The sequence below is a fragment of the Protopterus annectens genome, chromosome 11.part0, assembly GCF_019279795.1.
Source record: "Protopterus annectens isolate FY-2018-M chromosome 11.part0, PAN1.0, whole genome shotgun sequence".
Taxonomy (NCBI): domain Eukaryota; kingdom Metazoa; phylum Chordata; order Ceratodontiformes; family Protopteridae; genus Protopterus; species Protopterus annectens.
In genome coordinates this window covers 578,101,983-578,121,152 of record NC_056745.1, presented here as the reverse complement: position 1 = coordinate 578,121,152, position 19,170 = coordinate 578,101,983, and the positions used below count along the sequence as shown (strand labels likewise).

Genomic DNA, 19,170 nt, shown 5'->3' with positions numbered 1-19,170 from the left:
TGTATGCATGTATGTATGTATGTATATCTTGCAGACATGGCTGGTTACCCAGGCCTAAAAAGAAAATAAGCACAATGAAGCCTGAAAGTGAGAGGTGCTCCCAAATGCAAACAGTGATTACAGTGTTGAAACATATACAATAGATTATTACAATCTGTGGTTACATAGCAAAACTGTATCCAGCAAATAATTGCAATCAGAGATTGTGAGGCTGAAATACAAATTGTAAATTATAAGTGGAATAGCAATATATCAAATGTTTCATAATAGAATTAGTTATAAAAAATAAGTATTACAATAAAGCTATAAGTAAATGTTATAATGAATATATAGTTCATGGATTGTGCATATAGGTATGCAGAGTAGAAGCTATAAAAATGCAGACATTAATAATAGATTTTTCTGAACCATACTAAATATTCACCTACCATTATATATTTAAGGAAAAAAGTTCAACATTCAGCTAAATATTAATGAAAGAGCATGAGAGAAGACATAGAAGCCAGAGAATATTTGGGATAAATATAAGAATTAAGAAAAGTGACCCAATCTATTGCCTTCTAGTCCGACATTTCAAAAAGTTGTTGCTTATTCAGTACTGTATGATCAGCCAGGTCAGCAGCCTATGTTACATCAACAAAAGCAGAAGATGTCCTTTTCAAAGATTGTTGAGGGCAGAATAAATCAACCAGAGGCAGCCATTTTGCTTCTGCCTTGACTAAATGTTTGCTGTTAGTTTGCTAACAGTCCATAGTTATTGAATAGATCTTCAAAATGTAAAACTAAAAGCTTCTCAAAATATTTGCAAAGCAGAAAGACATGAGTGAGGTCTAAATTAAGCTGTATCTGTGTGAGACTATACCTTAATGGCATAGAAAAAGCTTCCTCCAAGATGAGTGGAAACAACCCCTTTACTAAAGTCAGTTTGAACATTTGTTCATAGGATTCATAGGTGTTTACTAGGCTAGCAACCACAAGGACCTTTCTATGCCTAGCCATGCATCCCAAATCTCTGCCAAATTCTGGTACCCTTGATAAGTGTAAACAGGGAAATGGGAGGTGAAACATTTGCAAGCAGGGCCTGGAAGATGAACCATTTGCAGACTGCCTGTGTCCATTAGAGACATAGGTACCAAACCAGGGATGAATTTTCTGTTCCCCATCCAGTCATTTACACTTGAATTTGGTTAAGGAGAAATTCTGCTTCATGTGGATGGGGAGCCTGTTCCAGAGAAGTGGTAGTCTTTGGGATGCATTCCTGCCTCTCCAGCAGGTCCTAGTCATATCACAGGCAAGGTTTAAGTCTTTAAAATGGGTAATGCCATTTTTTTGTGGATATGGAGGAGGTCCATCAGAGTGGGGTCTGAGAATGCCATGTATGCCAGGCATAGATTTCCCCTCAACAGTATGTAGAAGATACAATACAGGGATAGGGCCTTGAGGCCATCTGCATAGGACATATTCCTTATGCCCTGTATTCTTTTAGTGAAGAACCTCTGTGGATGTTCCAATTGTTGAATATGCCTGGTTAGGTACATACCAAATTGGGCATTGTACTCAATGATAGGTCAGATGGATGCTTAATATAGGGGAGCAATGACTTCTTTAGACTGTCAATGATAGGTTAGATGAAAGCTTAATACAGGAGAACAATGACTTTTTTGAACCTAGATGCTATATCTTTGTTTTTAACTTGCACAACATAGAATGATTTCCTCACTACTGTAGACATGTAATGGTCAAAAGCTAAATTACTGTCTATGTATGTCCCCAAGTCCCTGACTACTGGGTCAACTCTTAGGGGTGTGTCATCAGTATGGTAGTTTCCAAGGGTGGATGACTTACTGAAGGATACTATTATGCATTTCTTGGCATTTAGTTTTAGTTCTGGTACCAGTTGTTTGTCTGTGTTAGCCCTTTCTGAATAACATTTATGTCAGTGGGTGATTCAATGACAGCTCCTAATTTGCAATCATCTGCAAATTTAGTCAGCCAGAGGCAATTGACATTGGCCTTGACTTCAGAGAAGTAAATGTCAAAAAGGAGCAGTCCCAGGACCAATACTTGAAGGACTCTGCTTGTGACTGACCTCTTTGTAGAGGTAGACGACCCAATTCTAACTTACTGGGTGCTATCTGTGTGCCAGTTAGGTATCCACCGGGTGACATTATGGATTTGTACTTAACCTCTTAAGTTTTTTAATAATGCCCAAGTAGGGGATTATATCAAATTCCTTGGCCTGGTCATGGTGGGCAGTCTCAACCATTTTGCCGTCATCCATTGGTTTGGTGACCTTCTCCAAGACATCTATTAGGTTAAGTAGGCATGACCTGCCCTTGACGAAACCAAATTGGGTTGGGTCCAGTATCTGGAGATTTCCTATGTCATTACTGATCACCTCCATGATAATTCCTTCCATGGGTTTGCATATGAGACTAGTGAGACTTATGGGTTTGTAGTTTCCAGGGTCTGTAGATGGCCCACCTTTGTGCAGAGGGATGACTGTTGCTGTTCTCCATTCATTAGTCACAAAGCCTCTTTGGAGGCTACATTTAAACAGCAATTCCAGAAGGTCTGATAAGAAGTTAGCCTTAGAGTACTTCCTGAATATTCCAGGGTTAGCTAGGGTTTTGGTTTTATTTTTATTTCCAAGGAGACCATTCTGTGGTCTGACTGTATCAGAGAAGACATTACACTAGAGCGTGTGCAGCAAACCCCCATATTAGTGAGAACTAGAGCCAATATGTTTGTACCCCTTGTTGGTGTATTGACAGTCCTGTCCAGGGAATTTGTGTTTACAAAATCCAGGAATCACTGTGCCTGTACATTTGTGTTGCATATGATTCCCAGTTAATAGTGGGGTAATTAAAGTCATCCATAAATATGGTATTGGGTTGGATGGTTAGTGTTTTCAATAAGTGTGAATACATGTGTAACAGAGCAGATCAAGTAAAATGAACAGAGCTTATGGTTACAACCCGTCTTTTTTAAAGGCTTAGCTTTGTCATTTGACACAAGTACAACAAGAGACTCTATGACTCAGTAATGCTGTATTACCTAGGATTTGAATGGTTGGCTTGAGATTTGCAAGATAATGGTTACTAAATGAGAATTTTTTCCTCACCTCTTCAGTATTAAAGGGTCTATACAGGCACATCCACTGCAGATAATGTAGGTAATAGTGGCATTTTGCCCCCCCAAAATTTATTTCTTACAAAATTCACTTAAGAAAAAGTGTTCTACATCCACCAAGCCAGTCGTTTGATATCCAACAGGTTTCAATGTGAGATATTTTAGTAAAATAAATACATCACAAAGATCCAGGGAAGTAGTGCATTTCAAACGTTTGTTACTCTTTTGCGAGCAGGATGTTTGTTTCATCTTTAACGCAGCAAGTTATAGATGTCAAAAACTTACCCTGAGTTTTCTTATGGGTAAGAAATATCAGAGTAGTTATATGAAATAAATCATGGCAAACAGGAACTTTTGTCTGTTCTATAAATCATGGGAGGGAAACAGGAATGTCTGTCTGTTCTATGGATTCAAACTGTTCTGGAATACAAGCCAAACGATGCTGAAATCTAGATCAGCCAGTCAGGAATTAGAAGGTTACTTGACCTTGTTTTTGGGTCACTGAGTATACAAGGAGAATTTGGTTGCTTGCAGAGGGATGGGAATAATTATATCTCTCACTCTATTGTGGTGATTTCTGATCACATTTTTAAAGAACTAAATGAGTTCTGGTAATGAAATTTGGTCTTTTAGGGTACATGCTCATTTTAATGAGACCTTGTTCTCCAAAAAACAAAATGCAGCCAAGGCTTCCTTCCAAAAGAGGCATACATTAAAGCCTGTTTGGATCAACACACTCTTTGTGTGAGAACACATAGCCAGCTTTTCAGTAGAACCTTCTTTTTGGCCTGTCATCAGGAATAATGATTACTGGCCACCTTGATTCACAGTTTCATGTGTCCTAGACCATATATGTGCTGTCAGGTAGTTGACTCCTGCCACATTATTGGCCAAAGAGAGACAGCTACATTAATTGCTAACTGGCTTACCTTAACTGGACATCTCTACCAGTAATGTAACTTGGCCTATCTATTCTAACCCAGGAGAAGTGAGGAAAACAAATGAGTCACATTTGAGATATGCCTCTTTAATGACAATGGTGGCTCAGAAAATATTACCTTATAGTTCTGTTTTGCTCTTAGAGACCTTACATTACTATACCAATAATCCCGATCTCACTATAGGTCATGTGAAATTCACTCACAGCTGGCATGATTTACTCACACGTTTATATGCCAAGAATCACCACCTCAATATGGGTATGTGGAATTTATTCACAGCTGGTATGGTTTACTCATCAGAGTGAAACTTGGGTTAGTGAATTCCACTAGAAGTAGGTAAATCCTGCATCACTCAGTGTTGTTATATTACACATTGGAATTATTTAAAAATATAGTTCTGATCTTTAAATAACTCAGGTGAATAATGGCTCTGTTTGAGTCTGAGGTCTGTTTAAGGTGACAGCAGACAGTACAGACACCCCTTGCATACACTCTGTATCATACATTCTCCTATATGAAAACACATATTCAGTGCATGCTGTAGCTCTTCTTCAAGGTACCGTGGTGATAAAAGAATATCCCCGATACTTTTTAAGTTTAAAGTGAGTTTAAAGGAAGAAATCTCTCTCTTTCATTTAGCTTATAGTTGTTTGTAGTAATGTTTTTTTTTTCTAAAATTTATTTCCAAGAATTTATTGTCACATTATTTTTATTCCCATTTCTGGCCCTGTGTCTATTGATCAAAAAAGATGTCTCTGCAATTATGCCCATTTAATTTCCATCACTTGAGCAAGAGACAGTCATAGTGTGACCATCACCCAGGTAACCATGAGCTATTTCCCATTCACCATGATACTTTCCCAGGTAGTTGACTGCATGCTTGCATGCACAACTGGTTTGTTTTCACACATGAACAGGCATGTTCTTGCATCATCTTCTTTATGAAAACTATTGTGTGGCAGTGGCTTGGCAGAATCAAACACATATACTTGGCCCATATGCTGCATGCAGTGTACCTCTCTCTACAGTAACTATTGGCACAGTAATCAGAGAGACCACCACCTAGCCCCCAAGATTGGAGAGCTACCATTGACAATTTATTGCCAGTTTTCCTTGCTTGACCCTCAGATTCCTCGGTCAGTAGTCAGCCTTATGTCATCTTGTACTCAGCTGGGCTGAAGAGTCTTCATGGTAGCAAGATGAAATTGAATTATCTCTATTTTGAATGGATCTTTTGCAGTGGTCAGTACACTTCCAGTTTATTCTCATTAAAAATGACTTAGTTTAGACAAAGAAATAGACACATGCTATGGCTAATTTTAGAATCTTCATGGAGTATCGCTTAAATCCAACTTCTGTATATCATACCTGTGCTTTTCTATATTTCATAATTATTTTTTAATTATTAATTTCAGTGGATAAGCATGGACCAAATAGCATTCTTCTCTGAATTGTTTAATTTCTGTTTTTTTTTTTTTTTTAATTTCTGCCACATGCCAGATGGCCATCTGACAGATAATCATGCCTGTGAATTCCTTATGAGCTGAGGGCTAATTATGATGCAGCTGCCCTCAAGGCAGTGATCATGGGATTTGCAAAGCTGTCTCCTAACATCCCCTTAGAATGTGCATAAGGGCTCAGGGAAGAGATGTGCAGTGAGTGCAGACAGGAAGATACATTCAGTGAGTGCAGACAGGGAGAGACATGCAGTGAGTGCAGACAGGGAGAGACATACAGTAAGTGCAGACAGTGAGAGATAGGTTTAGACATGCAGTGAGTGCAGACAGGGAGAGATGTGCAGTGAGTGCAGACAGGGAGATAGGTTCAGACATGCAGTGAGTGCAGACAGGGAGAGATGTACAGTGAGTGCAGACAGGGAGAGATGTGCAGTGAGTGCAGACAGGGAGAGATGTACAGTGAGTGCAGACAGGGAGAGACATGCATTGAGTGCAGACAGGGAGAGACGTGCAGTGAGTGCAGACAGGGAGAGACATGCATTGAGTGCAGACAGGGACAGACTTGCCTCGCTTCTCAATTGCACACTAACTATTAATTCCCCAGTTTCCAGTGGAGATTCTTTTGAAGGTGAAATACCCAGCAACATACCTCTTTGGCCTTCATTGGGAGAGATGAGCAAGCAAAACCTTTTCATTTCTGTCCTTCCCCAGGCTGGGTCCTCCAACAGAGGGCCAATAGTCAAACCCAGTTCACCTGTCAGAGTGTAATTCCTCTGTGCCAGTAAGCCAGCTATTAAGTGGCCTTAGGTCAACTGGTGCCCTAGGCAAAAGGGCTCCACGGCACCCCCATCACACCACCCGGTGCCCCCATTCTGGTCTACCTACACCAAATAAAAACAGGAAAAGCGCCCCTACTAGAATGGCACCCTAGGCGACCGCCTAGTTGGCCTATGCCTAAGGCCAGCTATTAAATACATACATTTATGCTGAGTGGAGTATCTACCCCCCCCCCCTAAAAAAAATGCTGTTCCTTCTGCTAATCACCTGGCTAACAAAATGCAATAATTGTAAAGGAGTAAATAAGTGAATAGCAACTCTTCTGATAGTCCGAAGTAGAAATTGCTTTGTTGATTTCTGCACAACACAAAATGTTTTCCAAACAGTAGTTTCTAGGCATGATACAAGTACAGATTACATTGTATCTTTCATGCTAATGAATGCTGGGCCACTTGCTAAAGAAAACTTAAAAAACAGAATATGCTGTATGCATTAAACATACACTATCATGTTATTATACAGATTATACAGTTTTGTGTCTGGGCATGATTTTAAGAAGAAACAAGTAATATCCATGCATAATTAAACTTGAAATAATACAAGATGAGCAAATAAGAGCAAAGGTCCCTTTATACTAACAGCTCAATTTATACGCCTCAGAGATATTTTATGACTTATCATGAAAACACTGATTATGTACTGGAAACAAAGACATGAGGGTGGAGTATGGCACTCCTAGTAATAAACAGCCTGTTAAGATATGAAGGGTGTTTTCTTTTCAGAATATTCATTATAATGGGACAGATTGTCTGCAACTTTGGAGGAACCTTTCTTCATTTAAAGTAGAATACAAGTATATAGATAATAATGACTTTGCATTTGGCTCCTTGTTTTCAGGCATCTCTCCGTTGATATTGCTTTTTACAAAGACATGCATCTGGAGTGTTTCTCCCCGGGCCTCAGCTGAAAATTGGCTTTGTTCCAAGTCGGACTTTCCCAGTTAACAAATGTTAAATAAATAATTAAAATAAATAAATAAATATCTAAACTACAGTTAAGAAATGCATGAAGGTATTTGACATATACAGTAGCTATTCCTTATAGTTTAGCTATGATAGTGTTAACAGCAATACCTAATCCTTATCAGCAGGTCAATTATATGTTTTATTACTTCCCTCCTGTATAATAATAAAAGTATTTGTATTTTATTTAGGACCATATCTAAGGCATCTTATGCTACTTGGTGATTAAGAGATATTCCCAGCTGTTGGTGTTCCTGAGAACACATGCACCTCTGCAGAAAGGAACAGAAAGGGAAAAGATGTGATCAGATAAGCACTGGTCAGTAGTTTTTGTTTGCTGTCATTCCTGAATATTCAGCATTACCATAAATCCTAACAGTTTCACACACTAAGGAAAACACAGACATCACAATGAATGCTGCTGAATGCATTTTACATACTCATTCCTTTCATTTAAAATGGCGATGCTGTTCGTGTCATAGCAAACATAGCTACAAAACAGAAAGTGTTAGATGATTGCATCTATCAATTTGCTTTTGTACTAATCAAGCTTTACTTAACAGGGAAGCCTTTGGGTGCATTAACAGGAATACTTAAAGGACAGCAGCAGTAGAACAGTTATTATGGATGAACGTGAGCAGTTTAACATTTCTTATCACGCTGCTTCTCTCTTTAGTAAACATTAGGAGCTGAGCTCTGAGCTGCACATATTGTAGACATAGATACCGTAGAACACCTGCCCAGGAAAAGAGATAGCACCTGCTGGCATGTCAGTTATTGTAGTTAATATTAAACTGGTGCCCTTCCTTCTTAACAAACTTCATCAGCTCACTTCAACAAACAAGTTGTATGTAGAATTCATCAGACAATCCTATTTGAGATTGTACATGAGATCTGACAGCTTGTTCCCTTGTGTGAAGTAATCCTTTGAATTTAAAATGGCAGGTGTTAACAAATGTATAAAATACTCCATGTTTGCCTTCAACTTTATATTCTGGGTAAGTGTTACATTACATTTTAGTAAAAAAAACTGCTGTGATACTAGCCTACTTAATTGACTGCTGGCAATATTTTATCAAAAAACACAGAGTTATGTAATTGACAGAAGCTAACTTGTGACACTGTAATGCCTGAAATACAAACAATACAGGAAAGGAAGGAGAACTGATAAAGCTGTAATGGCTATAGAAAGCTACTGCAATTAACTAAATTATGGCATATTTTGGTAGACAGTAAACATTCATGTTACATAGTTTGTATTATATAAATTAACATAAGTGATACTACCTATTACTGAATGTTTAAATGAATAATATTACTTAGCAGGCTCAGAAATGTACACGGTTATGATTAACAGGTTTAAATCAGACTGTTGTTAAATTATTCATTGTTTTGTGTCTATTAATTCCGATTTAAATATAGCTATGTCAAATGTAATGACAATTTGTGTCACTTTAGATTTATGGAAGAACATATTATACTGCATTATTTTAATATATTGGGATGTGAACACAACAATAAGAACAATGCTTAAATTGCTGTTTTGAGTAAAGGCAGTAGTGACATGTGTGGTTCTTAAATCAATAAAAACATGTTTTGTTACTTTAGTTTGGAATTATTGCTATGGATGTATGTAAATGGAAGAAGAACAATGCATGTGCAGTGTAAGTATTGCTAGGCTGTCAGTCACCTTACTTAGTAGTGATGTAGCAGCTTTACACCTTAACCTGTCTACCTGTCATTAATTACTAATGTATTTGAACAAGTTAGCAAGCTTTTCATCCAAGTTATGTGTTCTTATTTAGTTATATACACACAAGGTTCTGCATTTTTCCCATTTTTAAGTTATATATGTATTTTAGGTATTTTTGTTGAAACAAAAAAGATATCACAGCTTTATGTTTAAATGCATACCTGCATTCATACTGCAGAAAAAAATAATTCTTGCCTTTTGTAAGTGACTTAAGATGATGTATTTTATAACTACTCAGGTACAGAAATGAATAGACAAACAACACACATTAAACATTGTCAAACTACAAATACACAGGGGGAATATTAAAAATGGATGACCACCTATGTGAAATTACTACTACTAAAGTGGTCGTTTTCCAAATCAAGTAAATAAATTCTTGGAGTTCAGCCTTTTGTATGTGACTGAAGATGAAAGTACAGCTGCTGAAAACACTACATTATTCAGATTTTCTTAAGCTCAAATAGCTTTGGTAAAGCTGCAATACCTTTGTGTGGAAAATGCAGGGATGTAACTGCTTAATTCATCTCCTGATGTATCAGTATTATGCAGATCTGCTCTAGCTCAGCTCTGCTGGAACATTTTATGCATGAAATTAATTTCTTATCATTATAGCTTTGTCAGGATCCTTTGAACTTACCAAGAAACAAAATGTTAAGTTGCTGACACGTTTCCCACTGTTTAATAATAAGGCATGAAGTGGTTGCCATGAAGGACATATTAATTTTTCAAAGTGATGAGACTGTACATTACAGTAAACAGTTCAGGATTAAAGATCAATTAGGCCTCCATGTTATCAGATACATTTTTAAATAAACATGTCCTGTGTCCCTAAAGGCATAACAGTCAAGTGTAAGTCATTATTTAACAAAATAAATGTGCTCCTGAATGGTAGCCACACAAATATACTGCTGTGATAACAGGAGTTGCTTTACTGTATTACAGAAGCCAGTGTGCTAAGATTTGGCACTAGCATGGCAGTTATTACAGGGCATAATTATATTATATGCATTACAGTGTTGCAACACTTGGGAATGCTAAAGCTCTTGGTTCTCCAGAATTTGTTCTTGGGTAGGTGCTTTCTTTGTAGAGTTGAGTCCATGTGGATTTTTGTTAGGTGTTTGGACTTTCTACCATATCCCAAATGAATGACATTATTGCTGATGCAGTCTTAGTCACATCTCTAAACCACAACATGCTGCCCTACAATGTCATAAATATTGCCAGATGTCCTAAGTTGTCTCCTTGCCACTGTTCTCAACAATTCTCATATGCCATTCTTAATAAAAACATAGCCTTTTTAGCAGAATAGTATGTAACACAATTACTTATTAATTTTCTAATTTCCTTCTTGATCTAGTTTGGGGTTTCAAATCAGTCAAAATCTATCCTAGAACTCAAACAGCACAAGGCAAAGATACGTATGCTGGATGGAATGCCAGTTTGTTACAGGATGCACACACTCACTCAGCATCCACAGAAGTGGACAATTTGATGGATGTCAATTAATTTACTGTATCATTCTGGAATATGGGAGGAAACCAGAGAACATGTCAAAATCCCATCAACACTAACCACTACAACTCTATGGCCCCTTCAGGAATGTTTCATGAAATATATAACATATATTTTATAAGGAATGCACTTTATGTTTATTTATTTGATTACTGGGAAAAGTACTATTTTCCATGGTTCTTTTCAGGTTCAGCCAACTAGGTCATAGGAAGCAGCTCATTAAGAGCTCCCTAATCCTCTGTGCCACCTACCAGACAAATCAGACTTTTAATCAAGATACTTAGGAGTGCAAAGATTCTAAATTAGAGCTTTTGTCTTTTAACTTATTACATTTCTGCAGTTGCATCCTACTGACATCTCTAGGCATCAAATATTGTTTGTTCATATTTGCATTAATAATTCCAAAACCATGCTACATATCAGGATTAGAAGATTTCATCTTAACGTTTATACAATGTTGAATACATCTGTATTGATACTTGACCTCTCTACTGCAGATAAAGAAGCATTGAGTACCTAAAGTATACTTCTTATTTGCATTTTAATAATTTTTTGTATTTCTCTAAATATCTTAACAAACAAGTGACACACAAAGAACTGCTTAACTTCATATAAAAGCTCACAGTTCTATGAAGAAAATGTTGTTGGCAACATGTCTTTGCTTGAATGGTTACTGACATATCATAAGCTGTTTATACAATATTAGATAAATTGTATTTACTGTGGTTATTGTGGCTTATAAAATCAAGTTTAAGACCTAAAATCAAATGAATGCAACCACTGTAGATGTTATTTAAGCTGTATAGCTTGTCATTTACAGTTTTCTAGCAACACATATGGTGTAGGGTGATAACTTGATATTTTAAAAGGCTTAGGCCATTTCCATTGGAAGTATGAGTGCAAACTCTAAAAAGCTCCATTTCAGGGAATGTAATGTAAGAAAGGCAGTGTGCCCCTTCCACAGAAGAGGTGGGACAATGGAAGAGGTCTATATTAATAGACTGAAAGAGTCCATGAGACAGTCTGAAAAGTACTACTAGTGCATGGAGTAAATATGACAAAATGGGATTTTAATGAGTTCACCCTCTCCATTTAGGATTAATTCCATGGTGGTGCAGCGGTAGCATTGTTGCCTCACAGCAAGAAGCTCTCCCATTCGATTCTTGGCTTGGGTTGGGAGTGCCTTCTGCATGGAGTCTGCATGTCCTCCCCGGGGTTGAGTGGGCGTTCGAAAGACATGCGTTGAATGGGCGTGCCTTTCTTGAAGGTTGGGTGTCAGGCTGGCAACTCAACACCATAAAAAACAACTGCCAATCATTAGCGGACCGGAGTTCCGCTGTGGCGACCCCTAACCAGGAAAAGCCGAAAGACAAACAACAACAACCCTCTCCATTTAGGGCCAATTCTGATTTTGCAGTGCTCAGATGCAATGCATAGCTCTATGTTCAGTAATATATGCTGTATCTGGCAGTATCTGTGAAGTAACACCTGCTTGAGCAAACATTGCTTTTTTTAAAATTATGAATGTGAAGGTCCTTACTGTTGTATCGGTCAGCTTGGCTAACAGCATTATAGCCCAATCACTACAGTTTCATCAGTTCTTGGGCAGGTACCATTCAAAGGCTATGAGGTATACCTCAACAAAAAGGTGGAATTGTGTTTGGCATGGCCGTAGACTTGGCCACATCCAAAAGATCCTTGGCTATAGCAGCAATAGTTGTTCTACTGTTGTTATCTTAGCACAATGCAGATGTTTCACACAGAAAACAAAACTCTTAGCTTAAACCAAAATACCACTGTTTTTTTTTTCAGTTGGGGAAACTTTTGCTCAAATTTTAGGTAATGAAAGGTAAACTTAGGTTTGTTGTTGGCATACAAGCTGTGTGTCAGCTTTGACTGCATACTCCAATAATGATGTAGCAAAATAAAGCATTAGAGGAATTTTGTTCATAAAATATTCAGTTTTTATTAACACAGAAGACAAACTAATAATCCATTTGTTCAAACACTTCTTCAGGGCATAAACAAAGAAAAACACTCTCTCTCTCTTATATCTGTTTATGTTTAATCTCAAACTAAATTCAGACGATTTCTCCTGGTTGGAATCTCAGTAGAACAACTTCAGATTGTCACAGACTCTGTGTGATTGTCATTGCTCATCTGCAGCACAACCCCCAGAAGCACTATTCTTGGCACAAAACTCTGAATGTTGAGAGAGGCCAACTTCTCTGAACTCTAGGCTCTTAGCTCTTCCTTTTTATACATTATACTCACAAGGAGATTGCTTATGATCAGTGCTCTTTAAAGAAACATCTCTATCTAATACAGGAACATACCTATCTTTCTTAAAGGAGAACACTATTTGTATACATCAGTATTTAGAAGACATCATTTTAAAAATACCATATAATAATATTATCTGCACTTCACATATTAGTGAGAGTCCACTCACATTATGCTATAGACCATATGTATATATCTATGTGTGTGTACGTGTGTGTGTGTGTGTGTGTGTGTGTGTGTGTGTGTGTGTGTGTGTGTGTGTGTGTGTGTGTGTGTGTGTGTGTGTGTGTGTGTGTGTGTGTGTGTGTGTGTGTGTGTGTGTGTGTGTGTGTGTGTGTGTGTGTGTGTGTGTGTGTGAGTGTGTGTGCATGCTTGTGTGTGTGTGTGTGTGTGTGTGTGTGTGTGTGTGTGTGTGTGTGTGTGTGTGTGTGTGTGTGTGTGTGCATGTGTGTTTGTGAGTATGCATGGGCTGTGAGTATGCATGGGCATGGGTCCATTCAAGAGTGTATGCACAAGTTATGGCAGGTCATTGTGATTCATCTCATTGAAATGGATGACACCAGTGAGTTTAATTTCTGAAACTTTGTCAACCATGCATATATGTAGACAGAGAGAGGTTTTGATGGTGTTAAGTTTGGGAAACTTGCAATGGTAGTGTATCAAGAAAGCAGTCTGGTCCCTAAAACCCCTCAGATACCCACCTTACTGAATTCATCTTAGACTCCTCCTTCAGCACTAAAGCTCATCGAAAACTAGGGATGATTTATAGAGCTATAAACTTTCTCATCAACACCACTAAAGCTACACTTGTCACTACTTATCTCCTCCCTATTACTTATCTCCTCCTCACACTTCTTTATGGTACTCCCATCCTTGGTAACCTTCAGTCATCAAAAAAATCAAAACTTGAACAATGCTATAACAAAACTGCTACATTTGCAGCAAATGTCCCTTTCAAAACCCACCACTCTATAACATTAATAAGCCTAAATTGGTTAGAGCTACCCCATCAACTAACATAGAAACAGCTTCTTACTACCTATAAAATTATCCAGAATCCATCTTCTTGTCTGGCACTAAATAACATTATACATAACTATGTTCCCAGTCCTGCATTACAATCCAATGACCAAAACCTCCTGTCTTTCTTTCTACAAACATATCAAAATCTGCTGGGCATTGTCTGTACTTGTATCATGTTGCTAAGCCCTGGGATTCCTTAGCTTTATCCATCAGGCCAGTACCCTCCATCCCATCCTTCAAAACCATTTTGACAGACTTCCTAGCTAAAAGCTGGCTCTGTTCTTGCTCAACACCAGGATAAACTACATCACTAAATGTGAACAAATACCTATTCATACCTGACATCTCCTTATTCTCACTATTTCACACACTTCCTTACTTTTACCAAATTCTAAAACTGCTAGGAGTTCAGTTTGTTTAGGATTTTGTTTGGGTGGACTTTACTTATTTACTTAGTTTATTTAGGGGGGGTGCTAAAATTCTTACAGTTGACCATTTGCAGGATCCTTTGAAGGCTGTGTAAGCCGAGGTACCAGAATAAACCTGATTGCATCCAGCTCCTGTCTCTTTTTTGGTGGTTGTCGTATCTACATATTTTGGTGTTTTACATTTGCAGGATCAGCCTGGGGTAAGAAATTTATAAAAAAAACAAAAAAGACCACATTCACAAACATACGAGTAATCACAGAAGGTAGACAATCCCATATACAACTGAAAAAAATGTAAATATTATTAACCGAGTAGGAAAAACAAATGTAAATTAATTTTAGTAGTAAATATGAAAGAGAAGCAGCAGCTGAGAATAGAAGGTCATAGCAGAAGTGAAGCAGGTAAGAAAGGAGTTAGGCGATGAACTCTGTGGAAAAGCACTCGCAATCAGATTTTTGATGGAGGTATCTTGTGCGTTTTACTTTGTGACTTACTACTAAGGCATGGAGGAAAAATCTAGTTATTTGGTCAGGGGTGCACTGCAGCTCAAGGCCTGTTTATTTGGACTTGGTGGTGGTGGTGTTTTGTTTTGCGCCTCAGACCTATATTCCTAAGGTTATATAGATTTTGCAGGTCTCTTATATGGGAAAAAGCTCTTGTGCAGACAACCCACTGTAGATCAATTCCAATGGCAACTTTTTTCTTCACTGTTTGACGAAAAGCTCTTTTCTCACAGTTCAGGCCTTTCCATACTTCTTCTTGAATAAAAGGCCCTCAATGTGTTTAGTTCTGTGCTGTTTAGAACGGACTAGCTAAAGGAGAATCAATCAGATAAAGCCAGCAGTGAAGCTCTGCAACTTCACAACCCCCGCAGGAATGAGAGTTCCCTTAGTCCTATGACTCTGAGCTACAGGTCAGTGGCCCCAGGTAGATTAGAATTTCAGTAACTTTAGCTTTTACAGCAGGGGTATGGAAAACTCTAATTAGTGGCCAAACAGTAAGGAGCAGCAGGGAGGCCTGTACTTCATGTATCTGCTGGGACTGGGATAGGCACAAGAACAGGAAAAAAACAGTAGCAATGTAAGGAATTGAAAGTCACTAGAGTGCAACTTTACACAGGAAAATAAAAAACAGAATATAAGAAACTAGCAGCAAAACTGTAATGCAAACAGTTATAAAAGCACAAATCCAGCATCAACAATTACAATACTGTCACTATTGCAATCCAGACTACAGTCTAATATATCAGACTAGGCAGAGATTTACCAGAAAGACTGCCTATGGAAAAATGCTGTAATATATAAATAAATGATGCTCAGATACTGCAGTAGATCACAGTTTTGCTGCAATTGTGAATGAAACTATAAAACTTATGTCCAAAGTCAATTCTAAATTAAGTAAAATATCTTTAGTGGAAACAATGATTTCTCACAGCAGTTATAGGCAATGCACTCATTTTAATGCTTGTTGGAGAAAGCATAGAGACATGCTTGTTCTGCATTTTGCTTAGGGGGACTAGAATATATCCATTAAGCTTTATGTAAAGATTTGTTAAAACTTTGCTTGGCTTTAATGGATATCATTGCCACAACCAGTTTTGCTGACTTAGTTTAAAAATTTGTTTACGTGACTTTTTTCTTCTGATAAAGTGCTTTTTTTCATTGTATAATTTCCAGATTACATTCAGTGTGTTACCTAAATGAGGCATAAACATATTCAACTATATACTCATAAGTTAGAAACACTGTTAATTCAATATTCATATATTCTTAACATTAAATACATGTACTTTGACAACACTGTACTGTCTTGTAATACCACATTAGGGACTCCCCCCAACAGAAAGCACTTCTTTTAGGCAGCATTCATTTACAGTCCTCTGTTTGTCATTTACTATATTCTTATTACTATTTATTATTACTATCAAGGTAGAATGTGTATATTTTTCTGTAAACCACAATTAGTGGGTAGTTTTCTAAATATTAGCTTTAGTTATTATTCCTGTTTTATTACTGTGTTTTGCTATATATATATTGCTTTATATCTTTATTGAAATTTCAAAAATATCTCCGGTATGAATATTTCCAGTACTTGACATATCATGCAAATTAGGCTTACTAGTCCAGAGCTGTTTAACATTTTTACTTCACAAATAGTAATAAGAGACGTCTACTGCAAACCAAACACTAACCGATTCTATGTCTGTTAAAAATATTTATAAATGGTATGCTGGCAATTTTTTCATTTTGTTTTATCAATTATGCATGTATTAAACCAGTCTTATTAACTTCTCAGTTACTTATACATATTTCTCCAGTCAGCTTCTAATAATACTATTTAGTTCCACTTCATTCTATCCTGTTACATTTCAGTTGTTTCTATGTTATTTATAATCTTGAATTATGTAGTGTTCTAATATAATTATGATTTAAATCATAACATAATACTTCTTGTCACTATGCTGTGATTTTTCTTTGATTTTCTTTATGTATGGTGCCTTTTACTCTTAAAACTAGCTTTAGTTCATACTCACTTTGATTTGTCTTATTTCTTTCTTTCTTATTTGCTTCATCTTTTAAAGTGATTCATTATTATCATATTACTAATGACACTTCAATTCTTCTTCCAAATGTAATCCTCACGTTTGATTAAAGCAATTTTCCTGTTTACAAATATGCATATTGTTAACTACTAACTGATTCGTTTATAGTCTGTGCACATTGCTACATCAAGTTCTCTTATTTACTTTTCATTTATTTATTTATCCATTTAATTTGGTAAATAACCAGATGAACTGCTCAAACTGACCCCTTTCAAACAGGGCCTGGGTATTTGCAAATGAATGGTGTTGAAATATTTTACGCAGATGTTTATAAGGCAAATGCAGTTTTACATATCAAAGCTGGTGCTATACTACACATAAATATTTATACATTTATAGAAGTACTTAAATATAAATATAGTTTGACTTATCAAAGTTATTTTTCTTAATTTATATAGTTTGTGATATGCAGACTATACGCATGAAAAAATTGCAGAAATTGAATTGAAACTAGGTTAACAATTAGTAGTAACTAGAATTGAAAATTAGTTTGTTAGAAGTTATATTGCCATATTAGTATACCAGCAGGAATTCTGAGCTAAGAATGCAGGTTTATAAAGCAGAAAGATTAAATTCATGGTTATGAGGGAGAATGTTAGAAAGTTAGAATGGGTTGCTTAAGTATGGAGTTGTGATGCATATGTTAAAAAGTAGTGTAAAGAAACTTAAAGAGGTGTGTTACTATGAGGGATTTTAAAGGTGTCTCAATAAGGTTGGGCACAAGTGTTTACAGGGGTAGAATTGCATACAGCATGCCTAGTTTTTGGGAAAGTTTCTTCTGATGTACATATAGTAAATAGAGGTCTTTGTACTTGGTGTCAAGAATTTTTTTCCCATGCTGATGGAAGCCTACAAAGTACCAATAGCTATTAAGCCAGAAGACATGGACTTGGCTGATCCAAGCTGGTGATGTCAGCCTTTGTGGTGTTAGTGTGAGTGTGTGTGTGTGTGTGTGTGTGTGTGTGTGTGTGTGTGTGTGTGTGTGTGTGTGTGTGTGTGTGTGTGTATATATATATATATATATATATATATATATATGTGTGTGTGTGTGTGTGTGTGTGTGTGTGTGTGTGTGTGTGTGTGTGTGTGTGTGTGTGTGTGTGTGTGTGTGTGTGTGTGTGTGTGTGTGTGTGTGTATGTGTGTGTGTGTGCATGGGTGTGTGCGTGTGTGTGTGTGTGTGTGTGTATGTGTGTGTGTGTGTGTGTAGGAGCACATGTATGACAGACGGAGGACATTGGATGTCTTTCTGTGATGAGACATCAGCCATCATTGTCACAGTTAGGCCCATATCATGGTTGCCATGCCCAGGTGATATTGCAGTGAATGAGCTCTGCTGGTGATTCAATGGAATTGCGTGGCATTCAGAAAAGTGACCAAGAAAAAACAACTATAAAAAGAAAACATAATATTTCTTTGGTGAGGACTGCTTAAAGAACCTTCAAATTGAACACATACTAACTCTTTTTCAGTAAGGCATTTCACCAAATTTTGAGATAGCTGGATGTACTAAGATTTGTCTGAATTTCTCTGCAGAGATTGTCACCAGTTTGAAGTATCGTAATTATCCTAATATTATTCCATTCATTTGGGAATTGTTCTTTAGCAATATTCAAATATATACTGTATACAAGCAGCCTCTACATTACTGTTGCCACATTTTCAAGAATTATAAATGCAGTACATATTAGCTTGGGCAAACAAATGGGCACAAAAGGAGTTACTTAAGTACTTTTTTCACCAAAGACTCCAAAATAAACATGCTAAATATTGTCTTTTTATGGAGATGCAGAAGAATATACAGGAAGCAGGATTGTAAAGGTCTTGTTAATTTTTCTGGTGAATCTCAGCAATTTCATTCAGCAATAGTGCAACTCACACTTGCTCTCAGTATCAGGCTAATAAGTACTCAATGAACTGCACCACATTTGCAGTGCTAAATAAGCCACACAAGAAAAAAGGTCTGAGACAGTCTTTATTTGTTAGTTTAAGATAAGGCTAGCTTTTAAGTTAAGAGCTTTAGATTTACAAAACTTTTAAGGACAAAATAATTGTTTTCCTATTTAAAAGAGGCAGAACTCCTCTGTGTGTTGCCAGACTCCTTTCTCATTACAATAGCATGGGTTTTCTCCTTGACAATCCATTTACTAGACAGTCTTGGATTATTTTCTGAAAGAGTAACATTACACTTCTTTGACAGCCAGATATTTCATATAATACAGGCTTATTATTATATTT

General features: G+C 37.0%; 1 protein-coding gene across 1 annotated transcript in view; it reads left to right on the top strand.

The window, feature by feature from the left end:
• Window positions 1–8,169: 8,169 nt before the first annotated feature.
• Window positions 8,170–19,170, top strand: part of TSPAN8 (tetraspanin 8) — a 513,016-nt gene continuing 502,015 nt past the window's right edge. The window contains exon 1 of the mRNA XM_044087126.1: window positions 8,170–8,327. Coding sequence (XP_043943061.1) covers window positions 8,268–8,327 — 60 coding nt within the window. The 5' untranslated portion in view covers window positions 8,170–8,267. The remainder of the gene's footprint in view (window positions 8,328–19,170) is intronic.